This window comes from Mixophyes fleayi, chromosome 2 (genome assembly GCF_038048845.1).
Source record: "Mixophyes fleayi isolate aMixFle1 chromosome 2, aMixFle1.hap1, whole genome shotgun sequence".
Lineage (NCBI taxonomy): Eukaryota > Metazoa > Chordata > Amphibia > Anura > Limnodynastidae > Mixophyes > Mixophyes fleayi.
This window is the reverse complement of record NC_134403.1, coordinates 68,256,470-68,277,377: the sequence shown is the minus strand read 5'-3', so window position 1 is coordinate 68,277,377 and position 20,908 is coordinate 68,256,470. Positions and strand designations below refer to the sequence as shown.

Here is a 20,908-nt window from a genome sequence, read left to right as displayed (position 1 = left end):
GTCAGGATAAATTCTGTGGGAATGTGAGATACCAATATCATTGAAAATCTAATATTAACACTTAATTATAATCATCATACCTTTTAGTATAATAATCTTACCAATCCAATTATAAGTATCTCAACCTTCTCTCACAGTCCCTATATGGTTATAGCAAACTGACATAAAAAGCTAATCCTAGCCTCATATAAGAAGCCTATTTGTAATTCCTAAATTGGAGATAAAATAGCAGGTAATAACAGTAAAGAATTCCCTATAGGACAATACAAATAAATTGACTATATGTATTTGCCCAAAAACTGAGCAAAAACTACATCGATGTGGAAAAGAGATATATTTCTCATTTTGTGCAATCGGTATTCTACACAACAAACTATATGTTATGCTATTTGTTAAAATAACAACTAGCCCTCCAAAAAAATATATAGCTGTTGCATTGCTATATGATAAAACAATGCTTGATTATATTGACGGACCAGAAATTTCTTCTAAAGAACACGGATAGTGTATCTGCCATATAGTCTCATATAGTTATAAACAGACTTGGTTGCTACATTGTATTTTCCCAAAGATAGTAATGGTCTCATTCACACTGCATGGTTTTTATGTTTGTAACCAAAATCAGCTGATACATAATATACATCGGCAGAGAGTTTGGATTATATTGTCCCACTCAGTAGTTATTATTAAATGTGCATATCATTATATCTGAGATCCACATTCAACACAGTGTTAATTATCTGCTGACAATGATTTATCTGGGAGTGTACGAAGTCCAAATTTCTATGGACTATTCATCCACATTTATTTAAATCAGTGGTATGTCTACAGATTCCAGATTTCTAATGAAGTTTTAATTGTGATGTGATTGTCGTGACGTCACAGACCGGTAAGTGTTAGACAATAGAGGCTGTGTAGCCGCATTAATCGGCGGTCAATTGTTTGCTAATCCGATTAATTTATCCTCAAATATAATATCAATAAAGCCAAAATAATGTGAGAATAGAGGTTCTCCTTGATTATATAACATATTAATGGCAGGCTTATTAGGCAGTATTGGAAGATTCCTTGCCTTTATGTTAGCCCTCTGTATCTAGACAAGATTTTGAAAGCCCCAGCGTCTCTGTTTTATGGCGTCTGTTTTTTGTTTGTTTTTTTTACCTAAAGCACAACCTGATTATTAACAAAGGGACTTAAACTTGCTCCCTCCAGTAAACCAAACTTTTTTGAACTTTTTTTTTAGATTTAAATAGATATGTATGTAATCTTTGTTTTAAAAAATATTCTAAATCCATAAAAAATAAAATATTGAAGGCCTTCTGATCATTTTTGATGAAGATGACTTGAACTGTGTATCCATTCTAGAAAGTTTGGCTTCAAATACCGCTCAAGATGATAATACTGAAGCAGGAAACACTCTGGTACCTATTTTTGATATTGATGGTTCCAATAACAATAAATTTAGAAATTTTTCAATAAATGAAAAAAAAAGGAAATATAAGGATTTTAACAATAGTTTCTTGCCAGCTAAACAAAAAGCTTTACAAGAACTGTCAGGGCACTGATAATAAGATGTTGCCTACTTGCTGAGATAGTCGCTGCTGCACCTGGAGTCTAACATGCCCCTGGTCTTCTCCAGGGACCCCCGCAAGGGAGTTTGGGCTTTGCCGCTAGAGACGCACCGGTCGAGGTTTTTCAGGGCAGCTTCTGGCGAAGTAAAGGATGATTATGTATTTTAAACAGTCTGAGGTCAAGCCGAATGGGTAGTAAAGCGCCGAGGGAAAATCCAGAAGGATGGTCAACAGAGTCAAAAGGTCAAATGCTGAAACCAAGAAGGGAGTCCAGAAGAATAGTCAGAGAGAAGCCGGGTCAGGAAGCCAATAGGAGCAGACTGGAATGCAGGAGCACAATGCTAGAGTACAGGTAAAATCAAATACTCTGGCACCCTAACATTGCCAAAGACCTGTTTAAATAGGGGAGCCAGGAAAGTTAAGTCCTTATAGGACGTGGATGGGAGGGCTCCTGAAAGAACTCGTTAAGGATCAGAGGTTTGAGTAAGGACACGTGAAAAGAGTTGTGAACTCGGAGAGAGGGAGGCAAAGCTTAAACGTTACTGGGTTGATATCGTGGATACGGGTAAATGGCCCAATGGAGCCAACTTCATTTACAGGACCTGAAGCCTGAGATCAAGAGTAGAGAACAAAGCCTTGTCTCCCACGTGAAGAGCGGAAAGTCCTACAGTGATGATCAGCAGATACCTTGTAACGATTTTAATCCTCCGAGACCTTGGTCTTGGTTTGAATCTAAATTGGGAGAAATCCCATATGAGGGTGTCGGAAGCTGGGACAGAAGATGCAGGGTTGGATGTAAAATCGGGAAGTATGAGATTTTTGCTAGAAACAATGAAGAAGAGTGAAGAACCTGTAGAGTCGAGCAGACGATTATCCAGTTTGACTGATTTCAGAAGAGTAACATCGGAGAAAAAGCTCTTAAGTCTTGCTTCTCTCATTCCGTCTGGCCGTTGGTTTGTTGATGATAACCAGAAAAGAATTTAAGCTTGATCACCAAATTCTTACAAAAGGTCCTCCAGAAATAAGATATAAACTTAACTCCTCGGTCAGAAATAATCTCTGCAGGCAACCGTAAAGCCAGAATATCTCTGTGATAAAGGCGGTGGCCAACTCAGAAGCGTAGGGGAGACTTTTCAAGGACATATAATGAGCCATTTTCAAAACTTTGTAAACTACTACCCAGATGACACTGTATCCATGGCTCAAGAGGAGATCAGTAATAAAGTCCATGGAGATGTTTGACCAAGGAAGAAGTAGGCCTGGAGGAGATTGTCTAGGTATCTCATGCTGATCGCAAACATTATAAGCAGAAACAGCTACATACATTGTGAAGAAGGGTTGGCCACTAATAACGATGAAGGAGGAAGGCCAAGATCTTTTTGATTCCAGCATGACCAGACAGCTTGGAACTGTGGGCCCAACGATACTTTGATACGAAGATGAGGTTCCTAGTAGGAACAACCAGCAGGAGGAGTCTTGAGAGAAGTCTGAGTTAAGGTTAAAATGTTGATAGGATCAATGATGGGCTTCGGGTCTGTACCAGGAAGGAGATCAGAATTTTCAAAGGATCGGGAGAGGGCACCAGCCCGAGAATGCCTAGAACTAGGACGAAAGGTGAGGACAAAATCAAAACAGGAAATGAAGGATGACCACCGAGCTTGATGAGGGTTTAAATACTGGGCAGTTCTCAAATAAGTGAGGTTCTTGTGATCACAAAACAAAAAGACAGTTGTCAGCGCTAATCCTTTACACTGCATATCTGTGTGTGTCTAGCAAAATGAAAACATGAGGTATTAGTTCATATTTTGATCAAAACATTTAAGCCTGCATCCCAGCGTTAAGGGCACCTCATTATATGCAGGTCCTACACTGACCTATATGCTTTAAACACCATTAAAATGCAGTTAAAATCAGATGTACTCACCTCCCAGGTATAGGAGTTTACATCTAGCAAGGGCTGGCTTGTGAGCCACACCCAAATGTGCCTTAAATAGGCTTGATGGACAGCTGCTATGACAATAAGGCAATATTTTGAAACAAAACCAGAGAAAAAAACAAGCCTGCGCCCGGTATATCCCAAATTATATATGGTACCATCTGCTTGGCAATGAGCCCGCTCTCTGTATATCCCATATTGTATATGGTACCAGCTGCGTGGTTTTTGTGATCAGTATAAATAGTAATGGGAAGCCAAGCTCCTTCCAAAAGGTGACGCCATTCTTCTAAATTGGACTTGTAAGGTATGAGACTCTCCAGAAGAAGATACTTGGGAAAGAACGACTCTTACTCCTATGGCAGAGGCATTGACCTCAAAGAAGAATGATTTGAGCTGGTCAGGTTACTTCAAAACTTGAGCAGAAAAGTAGGCCTGTTTCCCATTCTCTTGGGGCAAGTAGTCAGAAGGTGTCCTGAGTTGCTGCAATACAAACAGAGATTATTTCTTAACCTTCTCTAATGCTCCTCAGGAGTAGGGCGAGAGCGCCCAATTTGCATAGGTTCTTCGGGCACAGTAATGGGGTTTTGAAAGCGTGGCGCAAGATGAGGTGTAGGGCAGTGGGAGCTATCTTGTTCCTGGGAGTGCTTCTGGAAGCTCAAATCTATCCGGATACGCAAAGAGATGAGAGCATTGAGGTCTGATGGCAGCACAGTGACCTAGTGGTTAGCACTTCTGCCTCACATCACTGGGGTTATGAGTTCAATTCCCGACCATGGCCTTATCTGTGTGGAGTTTGTATGTTCTCCCTCTGTTTGCGTGGGTTTCCTCCGGGTGCTCCGGTTTCCTCCCACACTTCAAAAACATACTGGTAGGTTAATTGGCTGCTATCAAAATTGACCCTAGTCTCTCCCTCTCTGTCTGTCTCCCTCTCTGTCTGTCTGTTCTATGTGTGAGTGTGTGTCTATATTATGGAATTTAGACTGTAAGCTCCAATGGGGCAGGGACTGATGTGAATGAGTTCTCTGTACAGCACTGACTGCGGAATTAGTGGCGCTATATAAAAAAATGATGATGATGAATTCCCTGGAGGCTAATTTATCCTTGATGCGATCATTTAGTCCTTGCCAGAAGCTGGCAACAAGAGCATCGTTGTTCCATTTTAATTCAGAGGCAAATGTGCGAAATTGGACCACATACTGACCGACTGGAAGAGATCCCTGGTGAAGATTTAGAAGGCTGAAGGCAGCAGAAGACACTCGACCTGGCTTGTCGAAAATTCAATGGAAAGTTTTAATAAAGGTAGTTGAATTGTGCAAAATAGAATCACAGGGGGGAGGCCTGAGCAAGTGCCTGCCCAGAAAGTAGAGAAATAACGAACACCCTCTCAGAAACTAAGCTCTCAGGATTCCATTCAAGCTTAGTGGCACAGTGATTGAGGAAACTTCTCCATTTTTTTCAGGTCACAGTCATGTTTCTCAGGTGGAGGAATGCAATGATTTCTGGCCAAGGCAGGGGCAGAGGCATTAGAAAGACCTACGACAGGGGAAGTGGCAACAAGTGGTGTCTGTGAAGTTGACAGTGAGTTCAGTTGTGAATTCAGACGTGATACTACACTCTGCACACACTGCAGTTATTGAACCTGTTCAGACTCTTGTTGTTCGACACACCAGGCCAGAGGAGTAAATCCCTGGCTGAGGGTTCCCCAGCACCATTCAACATGGCCAGAGTATATTGTCAGGGCAGTGATAATAAGATGGTGCTTACTTGCTGCTGCACCTGGAGGCACCCCTGGTCTTCTCCAGGGTCCGCCGCAAGCGAATTTTGGTTTTGCTGCAAGGGAAGTGCAGGTTGCAGCTCCCAGCAAAATAGAGCGAGTGTACGTATGCTAAATAATTAGAGGTCAAGCCAGGCATGTAGTGAAGTGCTGAAGGAAAATCCAGATGTATGGTCAATGAAGCCAAAAGGTCAAATGCCAAATCAAGTAAGCAGAGTATCAGGGAGGATCCAAAGGGAGGTTGAGATAAGCTGAGGTCTGAAGCTGTATAATCAAAGTACCAAGATGAATGCCTAGAGGAGAAGTGGGGTCAGGAAGCAAATAATGGTGCCAGAGTCTTGTTTAAATAGGGGAGCACGGAAGGTTAATTGCCGCCGCTGGGAGAGAACTAGCGTCTCGTTGCCTAGCAACGGTATACGCATGTAAGACGCTGCCGGTACTCTGGCCAGAAGTGACGTGTCTGAATGTCATGCAACCAGGCGGGAGACGATTGGAAACAGGAGACCATCCCTGTGATGGAGCTAAGATGCAGAGACGGCGCCTGACAAGAACTTTGTAATGATAATTCTATAATCATTAAAGCTGCAGAAAAAGGAGGTGAAGTGGTCATTCTTCAGACCCCATTCTTTAATATCAAAATGAATTTATTAAATGATGCATTAGATGAAGGGGCAATATCCTAAGAAGTCAAAGATTTTTCCTATTCTCTTTATCCCATCACTCACACCTATCACCTTCGTAAGATCCACAAATCCCTGACAAATCTTCCTGGTCATCCCATCATCTCTGGTGTTGGGACTCTTACTTCCAATCTCTCTTATGTTGATTCTGTTCTACAACCTCTGTCCATTTACCTTCCCTCTCATATACATGACACTACACACTTTCTAAGTTTGGTCTAACAAATCTATTGGGACTCATAATATATATATTCATCACCTGCAATGCCCAACCACTTTATACAAACATCTCGCATACTATGGGAATTAAACATTTTCAAGACCTGCAGGATACTCAATGAGCAGACCATAAAAAGTTTCTCTCATCATCCATATCATTTATCTTATCTCGCAACTATTTTTTATTTGACAAACAATTTTATATATAGATTCTTGGCACAGCCATGGGGACTACGTTCGCCCCGAGCTTTGCCAATCTCTACATGGGCCACTTCAAAAAGTACTTTCTTTGAGATGGTAAGTTTGTGGGGAACCCGGTCCCCGACGCCTAGAAATATAGACAATCTGTTTTTCGTTTGGAAAGGGAATTCTACTTCTGTTGCCTAATTCACTTCCTATCTTCATCATATTCCTTTTAATTTGACCTTCACTGGCACCTCAGACACTTTTTCCATTGACTTATTGGATATCACCCTTATTAGTCTAGACCAGTGGTTCCCAAACTTTTGCAGTTCGCGGCACCCTTAGAGTCTCCATAATTTTTTTAAGGCACCCCTCCAAAATAATTACCGAGCAGTCCTGTTTTAGAAGTAGTTGGGTCAAAAAATTGTAATAAGTATTTAGGTCACAACAGAAATGCTTATTTAGTTGTATGCAAAAATGCTCCCTCTGCATCCAGACAATCTGCCCCCACTGCATCCAGACACTCTGCCCTCTCTCATGCTGCCCCCTCTCACGCTGTTGTTTTGAATCTTCAATAACTAAGAAAATTTACAATCATATGATTTATTAATTGTAACACCAATTATATTATATACATGTTACAATGCCCATGTGGCTATTAATATATTGGTCATACCATACGGAAACTAAAGTCACGATTCCTGGAACATAGACGTAACATCAAATAGTAAAAACAAGACCATATTCTCCATTGTCACTTCACTCAGAAACATAGCAGCAACCCTAAAGCAATCAAACTGATTGGATTAGAAACCATCACTTCACCGCTAGAAGTGGAGACAGATTTAACCATCTATGTCTCAAAGAATCCTTCTGGATTTATCAATTGAGTAATTACAACCTGTAGGATTAAATGAATGTTTGGATCTTGATTTTGGCTGATTTCATACTAGTGATCTCTGCTTTAAATTACTTCTCTGTTCTGTTTTTTTTTCTTGCCGATTCCTATTGCTTTACTTACTATTATTTGTAAATTTCGTTAAGATCGACACTATCTCTTTAATAGATTCAGTTATTTAGTTGGTTACAGTCCTGCATACAGCTATGCTTAAAGACAATTTAATGCTTTTTTCTTTCTCAAACAACGCATCTCCGCTTACAAGCATTTGTTGTCTTTATTTACATATCCTTAAAGAAATCCGTCACTATATCAAATTTACTTCTTTTGCATATTCTCTCTATAATTATAAAAATTATTTTATCAGTAGCCGTTCTCTCATTGATCTTTAAGACGACAAATTAGATTACATCATTTTTTTTTTTGTTGTTGTAACGATTCCTGAGAAACACAGACTAAATATTGTCCTAATTGCAATGTAATGTGGGCTAGTAAAGAAACAAATATGGGATTGCTTCTTATATTCTATAAGTGTTCACATTAATTGAAAACATTAAAGTTATAGACTTTAAATATAATTTTCAGATGGTATATATTCTGTGCATATGAACACTGTACATTTATGGGTATAGGTTACTATTTAAAATAATTAGTCTACAGTCATGGCCAAAAGATTTGAGAATTACACAAGTATTGGTTTTTTACAAAGTTTGCTGCTTCAGTGTTTTTAGACCTTTTTGTCAGATGTTGCTATGGTATACTGAAGTAAAATTACAAGCACTTCATAAGTGTCAAAGGCTTTTATTGACAATCACATTAAGTTTATGCAAAGAGGCAATATTTGCAGTGTTGACCCTTCTTTTTGAAGACCTCTGCAATTCAACCAGGCATGCTGTCAATCAACTTCTGGGCCACACACTGACTGATGGCCGCCAATTCTTGCCCAATCAATGCTTGGAGTTTGTCACAATTTGTGGGTTTTTGTTTGCAGTGCCAAGAGCTGGTGGTCTAGTCCCCTGCTGAAGTATGCCTGTGATCCTATTTGTTGCGTAGGAGGAGGGGGGGTGCGGTAGGTCAGAAATACCCACAGCGCTCGTCTTATCCAGAAGGAAGAGGCATGGCAGCAACTCACACATGATAAGTGTTAGGAACTCCCAAGCCAGTACAGTGAAACTCGGGAACTACTCTGAAGGCCCGGTATTCGCTGGAGCCCCTAGTGGTGGGGACAGATTTGGCTGCGGACCGACCAAGGGTCGAGCAACGTGTACTAACTTAAAGGAGAACCCAGGAGTGAGTGATAGGCAGGCCGAAGTGAGGAAGAGATCCAAGGTCAAAAGGACACTAGCACAGGTACGAAATCCAGGGACAGGCGAAAGGTCAGGTGCACAAGCGAATGGAGCAAAATCCAGAGTTCAGGCAAATGGTCAGGGTCAGAAGTGAGGGTTCAAAGGTCCAGGAACAAGCAGAGGTCAAAACGGGTAGTCAATCAACGCTAATGGTAACCAAACAGGGAGCACAAGCAGGTAGCAGAACTGAGGACAGAACGCTATAACCGGCAGTGGGGCTCAGTCCTCACTGCCCTAAATACCCCTGCTAGCCAATCAGAGCCTAGCTCTGAAACAAGTCACAGCCCCTGCCTGATTAATTTCCTATAGGTTGCGCTAGACTGCGCATGTGCCCAGCTGTTTTATTGCGCCCAGAGTTCCTGGGTAAAGTTCCTGGCGTCCAGCCGTTGCCCTGGCAACGGTCGGGCTGGATTTCCGGAAGTGACGTCCCGGTTGCCATAGCGACAGCCGGGACGTCAGAAGAAGCAGGAACTGAGTCGCGGCGGTGCCCGCGGCCGCCGCGGCTCGTGACAGTAAGGCACTAGGAGGCATGGTTATGCAAGAAGGGGAGGGGTTGGAGGATGCAGTCAGCACACAGACGCATAGAGATAGCAATCAGTCAATACCAACAGTGGGAGAAGTGGCGGTATGAGATACCGCTGTATACCGGACCACTTTGAGTACTGATTTAGAGAAGTAATCTTTTTCCACAAGTTGATTTTTTTTTTTTATTGCCTTGTTAGGAAATCAAGCATTTGAAAACACCCTTTCTATAAACCCTGTGTTTGCCCCTGCAGGCATCATGGGCTCTTACAGTAATAGATGTGCAGTATTGTTCCAGCACAGAATAATATACTACATTCTTATAGCAATGGTCAACATAGGAACAGTGTGTGATGAGTATCTCTCCAGGCTTGTAGAGGCTCTTGAACAGCTGCTTGCTCTTTCTGCCAAGTCTTCTTCTTGTTGCCATGATATCGGCAGCTTCTCTGTTTATTACAGTTGTTTCTGTGTTTTGGAAACACTGCATTTTCTAGGAGGCAAACAGACGCGTGGGAAATCGGTTCCGTGCCTGATGGATATTTTTAGGCACTATTCCTTTTCAAAGATCATAATAAAGCAATAGGAGCTCTAAACAGTCTGCATGTCACAATGTCTGAAGTAAAGGCAGGCAATGTGAGATTGAAGTATGTTGTACTCATGGTGTCTCCAGACCTTCCAGGTTACAAAATCATTGAAGTGTCCTTATCACCTACATACAGTGGAAGCAGCCATTTTCTGGACTGAACTAAAATAACCATGAAATGCAGCCTATCAAATAGACTAGTGAATCGGTAAGAACATTAGTCTGAAAATTGGTTCAGCCCACAAAACTGCTGCCTCCTCTCTTTGTAGCCAAAGTGCTTTATTTATCAAACTCTGATTTGGGCAAATGGGCAATTATCAGCAGTTCTGCCAGACAGTTTTAAAATGGGAGGTTTGGCCTATTATTAAATTGCTGTTTTAAATATGGGTGCCAAAATCACTCCGGCATAGTAAATTGCAGCGGTGCTTCTTTACATACGACTGCAGTTTGCAGCAATACATACTGATGCATACCTCGCTGGGGTCATAAATAGACCTGAGTTCCCATACAGCTGGGAGCCACAGAGATACTGCTATATAACTGTATACACTGACTTATAGCAAGTGCTCCAAATCTGTTTTGTAGGTTGTGGCTGTGCAGAATAAGATACTAGCAGTCAGGGGTGCAGCAACGAAAATTTTCATGGGCGGGGCAAAAGGATAAGGACTACTATAGGGCTCAAAGCCCCTTTTTCTCACGTTTGGTAATTTGTTTTACGACAGTTGTAACAATGACTGTAGATATACAAAGACTCCCAATCCTATGCTAATTTTTATCAGTGTTTCAGGATTTGAACCCGTTTAATTATTTATTTTACTATAAAAATGTATCTATATATTATTAAATAAATATTATTATTAATATTAACCACTAACTAGTAAAATAGCTGTTAGATAAATTTAATTGTTCATCTTAAAAATTTACATTTTTCATAGTCATTAACCTAGTTTTTATTCAGATTTCGTTGACCGCATAATTTCATTTGATTGGGAGTATTTTTAACTTGATAGTCACTGCCACACTGGTTATGGTATGTGCTATACATTTTAATTGCTAGATCTCATTCAGGGTAAAAGTAAAGTGAATAATTGTTGATCATCAATACAGGTTATTTATTAATTGTTTATGAACGGAAAACTAAGTTTTTAAAATAAATAAATCAATCCGTATTAAATCTGTAGTAAGACTATCTATATTAAAGAACAGTTGGTAGTTATACTAGGACAAGCTATCATTTAAAAAAGTTTCACAAGTTTAGAACAGCCTTAATGAGCATCATCATCATGTTATTTATATAGCGCCACTAATTACGCAGCTTTGTACAGAGAACTCAATCACATCAGTCCCTGTCCCATTGGAGCTTACAGCCTAAATTCGAGAGAGAGAGAGAGAGATCGAGAGAGAGAGAGAGAGAGAGAGAGAGAGAGAGAGAGAGAGAGAGAGAGAGAGAGAGAGAGAGAGAGAGAGAGAGAGAGAGAGAGAGAGAGAGAGAGAGAGACTAACTAGGGTCAATTAGATAGCAGCCAATTAACCTACTAGTATATTTTTTTGGATTGTGGGAGAAAACCAGAGCACCCAGAGGAAACCCATGCAAACACAGAAACATACAAATTCCACACAGATGACCCCAGTGCTGTGAGGCAGAAGTGCTAACCACTAACTCACTGTGCTGCCCATGACCATGGCTTCAGAAAGTAGCATGAAGGCTTTTGTGTAGAAGTTCCTAGCAACGGGGGCAAAACACAGTCTTGGCCATCCAACTGAAATCCCCCCCCCCGCCCCCAATCCTGTTCCTACACCTCTGCTAGCAGCAACAGTAGACATTCCAGAACACAAGCAGCCATTGCCCACACTTATATAACACAGCTCTGTGTACTATGCAGTATGGACTGCAGGGCTCGCTCTGCGCCTACTCACTCTCCCAGGATAGTGACAGAGACCACAAGCCACGCCCCTAACTGTCAGTCATGTCTCCTCAATCCACCCCATCACACTGTTGTGTCGTGTCATAGCTCCGCCCATTGAATGCCCATCGCTTAACCCCGCCCTATTCCGCTGACAGTCAGCTGGCAGTGCTGTACGTCACGAGGCAGGCGTCTGCCCCGCCCATGGTGTTCTCGCGAGAGTTTGAGGATCGGGGCGCCCTCGCGCTGCTCTCGGTTGCAGGCGGAGAAGAGAGGTTCGGGGACTCGGAAAAAGTGGATACTCGAAGCGGTGAGAGACGTGGGGACTGGGGGTTCATTCTCCAATAGCAAATACGCTGTTTGCCACTCACTGTCTTACCAACATGCTGCCCTAAATACCCTAGAGATTCAGAGAGGGCCCAAACCTTGGGACCGCCCCTTCCAGAGAGATTAGGCGGAGGACCAATAGAAAGCAATGGATGGTACAGTGACTGGAAATTCAGCCAATGGGGACTTGCAAGGAGGTGGGATTAACTATGGGCCTGGGACAGAGTGTACGATTTTTTTATTTTTATTTTTATATAGACTTGTTGTCTATTCTATGCTCATAGCCAAAGCTCTCTGGTGCCTGGTATGAGTATCAGTGTCTGCTCCCACCCGGCGCTGCTGGTCTGAGTGTCAGTGTCTGCTCCCACCCAGCCAGTCAGCGCTGCCCGGTCTGAGTGTCAGCTCCCACCCACCCAGTCAGTGCTGCCTGGTCTGAGTGTCAGTGTCTGCTCCCACCCGGCGCTGCTGGTCTGAGTGTCAGTGTCTGCTCCCACCCAGCCAGTCAGCGCTGCCCGGTCTGAGTGTCAGCTCCCACCCACCCAGTCAGTGTCTGCTCCCACCCGGCGCTGCTGGTCTGAGTGTCAGTGTCTGCTCCCACCCCCCTGTCTGAGTGTCAGTGTCTGCTCCCACCCCCCTGTCTGAGTGTCAGTGTCTGCTCCCACCCCCTGTCTGAGTGTCAGTGTCTGCTCCCACCCCCCTGTCTGAGTGTCAGTGTCTGCTCCCACCCAGCCAGTCAGCGCTGCCCGGTCTGAGTGTCAGTGTCTGCTCCCACCAGTGCTGCCCCGGTCTGAGTGTCAGTATATGCACCCACCCACCCAGTCACGCTGCCCGGTCTTGGTGTTAGTGTCTGCACCCACCCACCCAGTCAGCGCTGCCCAGTCTGAGTGTCAGTGTCTCCACCCAGTCACGCTGCCCGGTCTTAGTGTTAGTGTCTGCACCCACCCACCCAGTCAGCGCTGCCCGGTCTGAGTGTCAGTGTCTGCACCCAGTCACGCTGCCCCGGTCTGAGTGTCAGTGTCTGCACCCAGTCACGCTGCCCCGGTCTGAGTGTCAGTGTCTGCTCCCACCAGTGCTGTCCCGGTCTGAGTGTCAGTGTCTGCTCCCACCAGTGCTGCCCCGGTCTGAGTGTCAGTATATGCACCCACCAACCCAGTCAGCGCTGCCTGGTCTGAGTGTCGGTGTCTGCACTCACCCACCAAGTCAGCGCTGCCCGGTTTGAGTGTCAGTGTCTGCACCCACCCACCCAGTCAGCACTGCCCGGTCTGAGTGTCAGTGTCTGCACCCACCCACCCAGTCAGCGCTGCCCGGTCTGAGTGTCAGTGTCTGCTCCCACCCACCCAGTCAGTGCTGCCCGGTCTGAGTGTCAGTGTCTGCTCCCACCCGGCGCTGCTGGTCTGAGTGTCAGTGTCTGCTCCCACCCAGCCAGTCAGCGCTGCCCGGTCTGAGTGTCAGCTCCCACCCACCCAGTCAGTGCTGCCTGGTCTGAGTGTCAGTGTCTGCTCCCACCCGGCGCTGCTGGTCTGAGTGTCAGTGTCTGCTCCCACCCCCCTGTCTGAGTGTCAGTGTCTGCTCCCACCCAGCCAGTCAGCGCTGCCCGGTCTGAGTGTCAGCTCCCACCCACCCAGTCAGCACTGCCCGGTCTGAGTCAGTGTCTGCACCCACCCACCCAGTCAGCGCTGCCCGGTCTGAGTGTCAGTGTCTGCTCCCACCCACCCAGTCAGTGCTGCCCACCCACCTAGTCAGTGCTGCCCGGTCTGAGTGTCAGTGTCTGCTCCCACCCACCCAGTCAGCGCTGCCTGGTCTGAGTGTCAGTGTCTGCTCCCACCCACCCAGTCAGCGCTGCCTGGTCTGAGTGTCAGTGTCTGCTCCCACCCACCCAGTCAGTGCTGCCTGGTCTGAGTGTCAGTGTCTGCACCCACCCACCCAGTCAGCGCTGCCTAGTCTGAGTGTCAGTGTCTGCACCCACCCAGTAAGAGCTGCCTGGTCTGAGTGTCAGTGTCTGCTCCCACCCACCCAGTCAGCACTGCCTGGTCTGAGTGTCAGTGTCTGCACCCACCCACCCAGTCAGCGCTGCCCGGTCTGAGTGTCAGTGTCTGCTCCCACCCACCCAGTCAGCGCTGAAAACCCACCCAGTCAGCGCTGAAAACCCACCCAGCGCTGAACACCCACCCAGTCAGCGCTGCCCGGTCTGAGTGTCAGTGTCTGCTCCCACCCACCCAGTCAGCGCTGCCCGGTCTGAGTGTCAGTGTCTGCTCCCACCCACCCAGTCAGCGCTGCCCGGTCTGAGTGTCAGTGTCTGCTCCCACCCACCCAGTCAGCGCTGTCCGGTCTGAGTGTCAGTGTCTGCTCCCACCCACCCAGTCAGCGCTGCCCGGTCTGAGTGTCAGTGTCTGCTCCCACCCACCCAGTCAGCGCTGCCCGGTCTGAGTGTCAGTGTCTGCTCCCACCCACCCAGTCAGCGCTGCCCGGTCTGAGTGTCAGTGTCTGCTCCCACCCACCCAGTCAGCGCTGCCCGGTCTGAGTGTCAGTGTCTGCTCCCACCCACCCAGTCAGTGCTGCCCGGTCTGAGTGTCAGTGTCTGCTCCCACCCACCCAGTCAGCGCTGCCCGGTCTGAGTGTCAGTGTCTGCTCCCACCCACCCAGTCAGCGCTGCCCGGTCTGAGTGTCAGTGTCTGCTCCCACCCACCCAGTCAGCGCTGCCCGGTCTGAGTGTCAGTGTCTGCTCCCACCCACCCAGTCAGCGCTGCCCGGTCTGAGTGTCAGTGTCTGCTCCCACCCACCCAGTCAGCGCTGCCCGGTCTGAGTGTCAGTGTCTGCTCCCACCCACCCAGTCAGCGCTGCCCGGTCTGAGTGTCAGTGTCTGCTCCCACCCACCCAGTCAGCGCTGCCCGGTCTGAGTGTCAGTGTCTGCTCCCACCCACCCAGTCAGCGCTGCCCGGTCTGAGTGTCAGTGTCTGCTCCCACCCACCCAGTCAGTGCTGCCCGGTCTGAGTGTCAGTGTCTGCTCCCACCCACCCAGTCAGTGCTGCCCGGTCTGAGTGTCAGTGTCTGCTCCCACCCACCCAGTCAGTGCTGCCCGGTCTGAGTGTGTGTCTGCTCCCACCCACCCAGTCAGTGCTGCCCGGTCTGAGTGTCAATGTCTGCACTCACCCAGCCAGCGCTGCCCGGTCTAAGTGTCAGTGTCTGCACTCACCCAGCCAGCGCTTCCCAGTCTGAGTGTCGGTGTCTGCACTCACCCAGCCAGCGCTGCCCAGTCTGAGTGTCGGTGTCTGCACTCACCCAGCCAGCGCTGCTCGGTCTGAGTGTCTGTGTCTGCACTCACCGAGCCAGCGCTGCCCGGTCTGCACTCACCCAGCCAGCGCTGCCCGGTCTGCACTCACCCAGCCAGCGCTGCCCGGTCTGCACTCACCCAGCCAGCGCTGCCCGGTCTGCACTCACCCAGCCAGAGCTGCCCGGTCTGCGATCCACCCAGCCAGAGCTGCCCGGTCTGCGATCCACCCAGCCATCGCTGCCCGGTCTGCGTGTCGGTGTCTGCTCCCAACCACCCAGCCATCGCTGCCCGGTCTGCGTGTCGGTGTCTGCTCCCAACCACCCAGCCATCGCTGCCCGGTCTGCGTGTCGGTGTCTGCTCCCAACCACCCAGCCATCGCTGCCCGGTCTGCGTGTCGGTGTCTGCTCCCAACCACCCAGCCAGCGCTGCCCGGTCTGCGTGTCGGTGTCTGCTCCCAACCACCCAGCCAGCGCTGCCCGGTCTGCGTGTCGGTGTCTGCTCCCAACCACCCAGCCAGCGCTGCCCGGTCTGCGTGTCGGTGTCTGCTCCCAACCACCCAGCCAGCGCTGCCCGGTCTGCGTGTCGGTGTCTGCTCCCAACCACCCAGCCAGCGCTGCCCGGTCTGCGTGTCGGTGTCTGCTCCCAACCACCCAGCCAGCGCTGCCCGGTCTGCGTGTCGGTGTCTGCTCCCAACCACCCAGCCAGCGCTGCCCGGTCTGCGTGTCTGTGTCTGCTCCCACCCAGCCAGCGCTGCCCGGTCTGAGTGTCTGCAGAGCCAGCGCTTCCCGGTCTGAGTGTTTGCTCCTACACACCCACCAACCTAGCCAGCGCTGCCCGGTCTGAGTGTCTGCTCTATTAAAGTTATTTTATCATTTACCAATAATCATTGTCAATGCGATTTGTGTGGTTCCAACTCGCAAAGCGATTCATTAACAAAAGAAAAGCAATTAATTAAGTACAGACATATATAAGCTGCGCCCAGCTGGATCCAGCTTAGTCATTTAATTCTGAAGTCTGTGGTCAAAGAGGCTGCAAGCTGATTCCAGAGAGCAATATATATATATACATTTGGTGTTACAGTAAATACAATACAGATGACTTGACATGTTTCCATAGGTTCAGGCTCCATGACAATCCAGTGTAGTTCATAGGTCAGTCCAAATGACACCCTCCAAGGGTGGGTGGGGGGCCTCATCTCTCCAGTCAGATGCATACTAATCTTCCCGCAGAAAGCAAGTTCAAACTGGTCTATTTACATTATACACACAATACCATTCTGATCACTAATTCCCTATATTCCATAACTAGCATACATGAGGTGCGATCTTATAGCTGATTGAACTGGATCACTAAGGATAAATAGGGGATTAGAATGACACCAAACATGATATTTCCTGTAACCTGAACCTTAGATCTCAATAAAGTGCATATAACATTATAATATTTAACTATAAACTCAATAAAATCTGTTCATAAACGACTGTGGGTTGGAACTATTATAAAATGAGCTATGTACAAGTGAATGTGTAAGCGTGCGTTTGCTTCATGACACGTGGCACACTGATCGCAATAGCACAGTAAAACAATATTAATCCATATATTGTCTTTCATCCAATTATTCCACTTTGACAGCTCCCACCCACCCAGCGCTGCCCAATCTGATTGTCTGCTCCCACCCACCCAGCCAGTGCTGCCCTGTCTCAGTGTGCTAACGCTGCCCTGTCTGATTGTCTGCTTCCAAACCCAGCGCTGCCCGGTCTGAGTGTCTGCTCCCACCCACCCAGCCAGCGCTGCCCAATCTGATTGTCTGCTCCCACCCAGCCAGCGCTGCCCCACTCTGAATGTCTGCTCCCAGCCAGCCAGCACTGCCTGGTCTGAGTGTCTGCTCCCAAAGCCAGCGCTGCCCCGGTCTGAGTGTCTGCTATCACCCACCCAGCCAGCGCTGCCCCGGTCTGAGTGTCTGCTATCACCCACCCACCCAGCCAGCGCTGCCCCGGTCTGAGTGTCTGCTATCACCCACCCACCCAGCCAGCGCTGCCCCGGTCTGAGTGTCTGCTATCCCCCACCCACCCAGCCAGCGCTGCCCCGGTCTGAGTGTCTGCTATCCCCCACCCACCCAGCCAGCGCTGCCCCGGTCTGAGTGTCTGCTATCCCCCACCCACCCAGCCAGCGCTGCCCCGGTCTGAGTGTCTGCTATCCCCCACCCACCCAGCCAGCGCTGCCCCGGTCTGAGTGTCTGCTATCCCCCACCCACCCAGCCAGCGCTGCCCCGGTCTGAGTGTCTGCTATCCCCCACCCACCCAGCCAGCGCTGCCCCGGTCTGAGTGTCTGCTATCCCCCACCCACCCAGCCAGCGCTGCCCCGGTCTGAGTGTCTGCTATCCCCCACCCACCCAGCCAGCGCTGCCCCGGTCTGAGTGTCTGCTATCCCCCACCCACCCAGCCAGCGCTGCCCCGGTCTGAGTGTCTGCTATCCCCCACCCACCCAGCCAGCGCTGCCCCGGTCTGAGTGTCTGCTATCACCCACCCACCCAGCCAGCGCTGCCCCGGTCTGAGTGTCTGCTATCACCCACCCACCCAGCCAGCACTGCCCCACTCTGACTGTCTGCTCCCACCCAGCCAGCGCTGCCCCGCCCTGAGTGTCTGCTCCCACCCACCCAGCGCTGCCTGCCCTAAATGTCTGCATCCAACGCTGCCTGCCCAGATTGTCTGCTCCCACCCAGCCTGCGCTTCCTGCTCTGAGTGTCTGTGTTTGCCTGCGCTGAGTGTATATATCTGCTCCCTTCCAGCACTGCCTGCTCTGGGTGTCTTTCTGCTCTGCCTTGCAGTAAATGATTGTGTGATTGTGGCCGCTCATAGCTGTCTGGCATGACGGTCTGCCTTTTCCCACCTGGGCTGGGGGCTGTCGCCCTGCACCGTCTACTCATATGGGAGAACTTGTTCCATCATCTGTCCGGCAGTTTCTTGGTTCTTTTTGTGTTTAAGTGATAATTTTGTTACCAAGGGTGGGGGTTCTGCAATAAACCCACACTCATTATTATATGGATGAAGCTGGTTGAATAGGAGGGCAGCAACTAGGAGCATAACCTTAATTTGAGTGTTCTGGAAATATCACATGTTAGGGGATTTAAACATTTAAATAATAGTATTATATTAGTTATCCCTATAGAATGATGCAGATTGTAAAATAATCTGGGGTTTCTCCTTTTTCAGTAATGATTACATGGGTTTCTATAATTATATCTCTATGATACATACAAATTAGAGAAGGTGTTTTAGTTCTATTGTATAACCTGGCATGGGATTTCTTAAGTAATCTCAGAGTTTTAACAGCAGAAAGTTGAAATCGGGTTGTGAATGCTATTCAATCTTTACTGTCAGCAGTTTAATTTAGTCTAGACTTCTTTAAATCCATTTTACTCAAAATGACTAATCAACCAACCTTAATCTCCAGAAGCTCTATTTTAATACTAATATATACATATTTAAAGAAAATATATCTAAGTCACATTGTTGTATTGATGTAAACTTCATCCAGTTTTAAGTTTATATAGCAACGTACCTATGTAAACGTTTAATCTTTCGTACCTTGCAAAGTATGACATCTACCTGTCTGATTTGTAGTGTTGTAGTCCCATTGTAGTCCCATTGTGGACCTAATTTGCAGCACTCTTGTGTTCAGTAAGCATCACTCTGGCACCAATAGGTTGCAATGTAATCTCAGTGATTAACATGATTTGCAAGTCTTTTAGCAATAAATCTCATGCTGATAAACATGATCACTGTTATTTTTAAGAAGGGAAATATGTTGGGTTAAACACATTTGGTTTTGATGCCTTACTTTTATTAGTAGAAGGCAATTTTGGAGGATACTTTAAAGTTTAAGGATACTACTCATGAATTAAATGATCACTTTGTGAAGTGATCTGATTAAGTATTAGAAAAATGTTTATTGTAAAGATTTTACTTAAGGTTGTATGGAAAACTTTGCATTGCTATGATTCTATTGTGTGTGTAGGGGAAAAAGCTTATTGTGCTTTTTAGTAAGCTAGCCACAGACCTGTGCATATGGTTGGCCAGTGTGGTCACTTTTCAACCAGTTTGTTTGATCTTTGTACTGTGTGGTCTTGTCAAATCAGAATCTGATTCACTGCTGACCTGGAACTGGTGAGGAGCCTTTGCTTTCATATTGTGGTTCAGGCTCCTTAGTATTTGGATTTGTGACTACTTTGGCCATTCACATGTGTGACTTAATTACTTATAGGCTCTCGACATTCTGGCTGAATGACCACATTATAATCTATCCTCCCAGTTTATGCTGTACTAAAGCTGCCCACTCAGTAATCCTGATATTTTCACTGTCAAATCTGGCCCCACATTCTTGAGCTGAATGGCCGGATCTTTTCTGGCATGACTTTGGCTAGGTAGTGTGGGCAGAAGAGGACCACACACAGACAAGACCGATGGCGGTCACATTCCGGCCATAATTCCCAAGATGCCCAACAAGGATGGTATAATCCTTATCAGACACTACATATACAGTAATATCTGGCCTATTGCCCAGTCTCGACTGAGATATTGCATAGTGTGGCTAGCACAAAAGAGTTTTTAAACAGTGAATTGAAACAAAGTATAATTGACATCTGTTACAGACAACAATCCTCAGCTTAGACTCCTATTTAAGCCAATAAATGTCTATAGTGAAGGTATATTGCATAGAATATGGGCTGCCTATATACATAATTTAGGAGATGATCTATCTATTCCATTATTATTAGCAGTACTAATAGTAGTGTAGATTTGTAAGGTTCCACAGTGCCTGACAGGGACACAGAACATACATACAAGGTAGATAAAATAAATACACACTTATTACTGCGTGTCTGTGAAGTGCTGTACAATATTGGGAGCATGCGGTACAAACTGCTAAACAATAACAGAGATCAAAATAAGAGAATATCCTGTCCGAATGAGCCTTAAGGTGTGTAGAGGAGAACATAAAAGTAGAAATAAGCAGAAGTTCTCCAGAAGTAAAACAAAGGCTACAAATGAACCATTGCCTCCTTATCTTTGATGAAGCAGGAATAACCAAGGATGCAATAATACATCAGGGCTAAAAATCTTTTGAGAAGCAAATAAAAGTTAAACATAAAAGTTATACTGCATGAAAGAAATGTAGGAGGATTGTGCTTGAGGAGTCTTTCAATGATCTGCGTGGAAACGCACCACATGCCTCATATGCAACATTCAGTTGAATTATGCACAGGTCCACCTGTGCGAATACAAAATACATGCCCTGGCGCTCCTACCACCTTCAAATACATGCCCTGGCGCTCCTACCACCTTCAAATACATGCCCTGGCGCTCCTACCACCTTCAGAGTCTTGCTGTGAGGCCTCTCTATGATTGGCTCCCTCATCTGCATCACAAAACTTACATAATCGGGTTTGATCTGAATTGTGAAAATACATTTTTCATTTAATATGTTTAAATTGTTAAGTCATTAACTGGCTGCATTTTTGTCTATAGCTTGCACCTTCTCCGAAGTAGGTAAAGTCCTGCAAAAAAGATTTCTTTTTTACATCAATCTCTTATTAGCATCAGACAGATACAAAGGGAACGAATTGGGTTACTGTGCTTAAAGCATTCAAATATATTAGATCTATTAAACTTTATCGGTCATTCAGGAGCTGCA

The 20,908-nt window shown here is 46.6% G+C and overlaps 1 protein-coding gene across 4 annotated transcripts in view; it reads left to right on the top strand.

The window, feature by feature from the left end:
* The first annotated feature begins 11,804 nt into the window (after window positions 1-11,804).
* ATF7 (activating transcription factor 7) overlaps window positions 11,805-20,908 on the top strand; it is a 74,466-nt gene continuing 65,362 nt past the window's right edge. For 2 of the 4 annotated variants that reach the window (XM_075199214.1, XM_075199211.1), the window contains exon 1: window positions 11,838-11,926. Coding sequence is in view for 1 of the 4 variants with exons in the window: in XM_075199213.1 (XP_075055314.1) it covers window positions 11,821-11,926 (106 nt within the window). In the remaining 3 variants the exon portion in view is untranslated. Of the gene's footprint in view, window positions 11,927-20,908 lie in introns of all 4 variants that reach the window. The other 2 variants (XM_075199213.1, XM_075199212.1) reach the window with 2 other exon arrangements.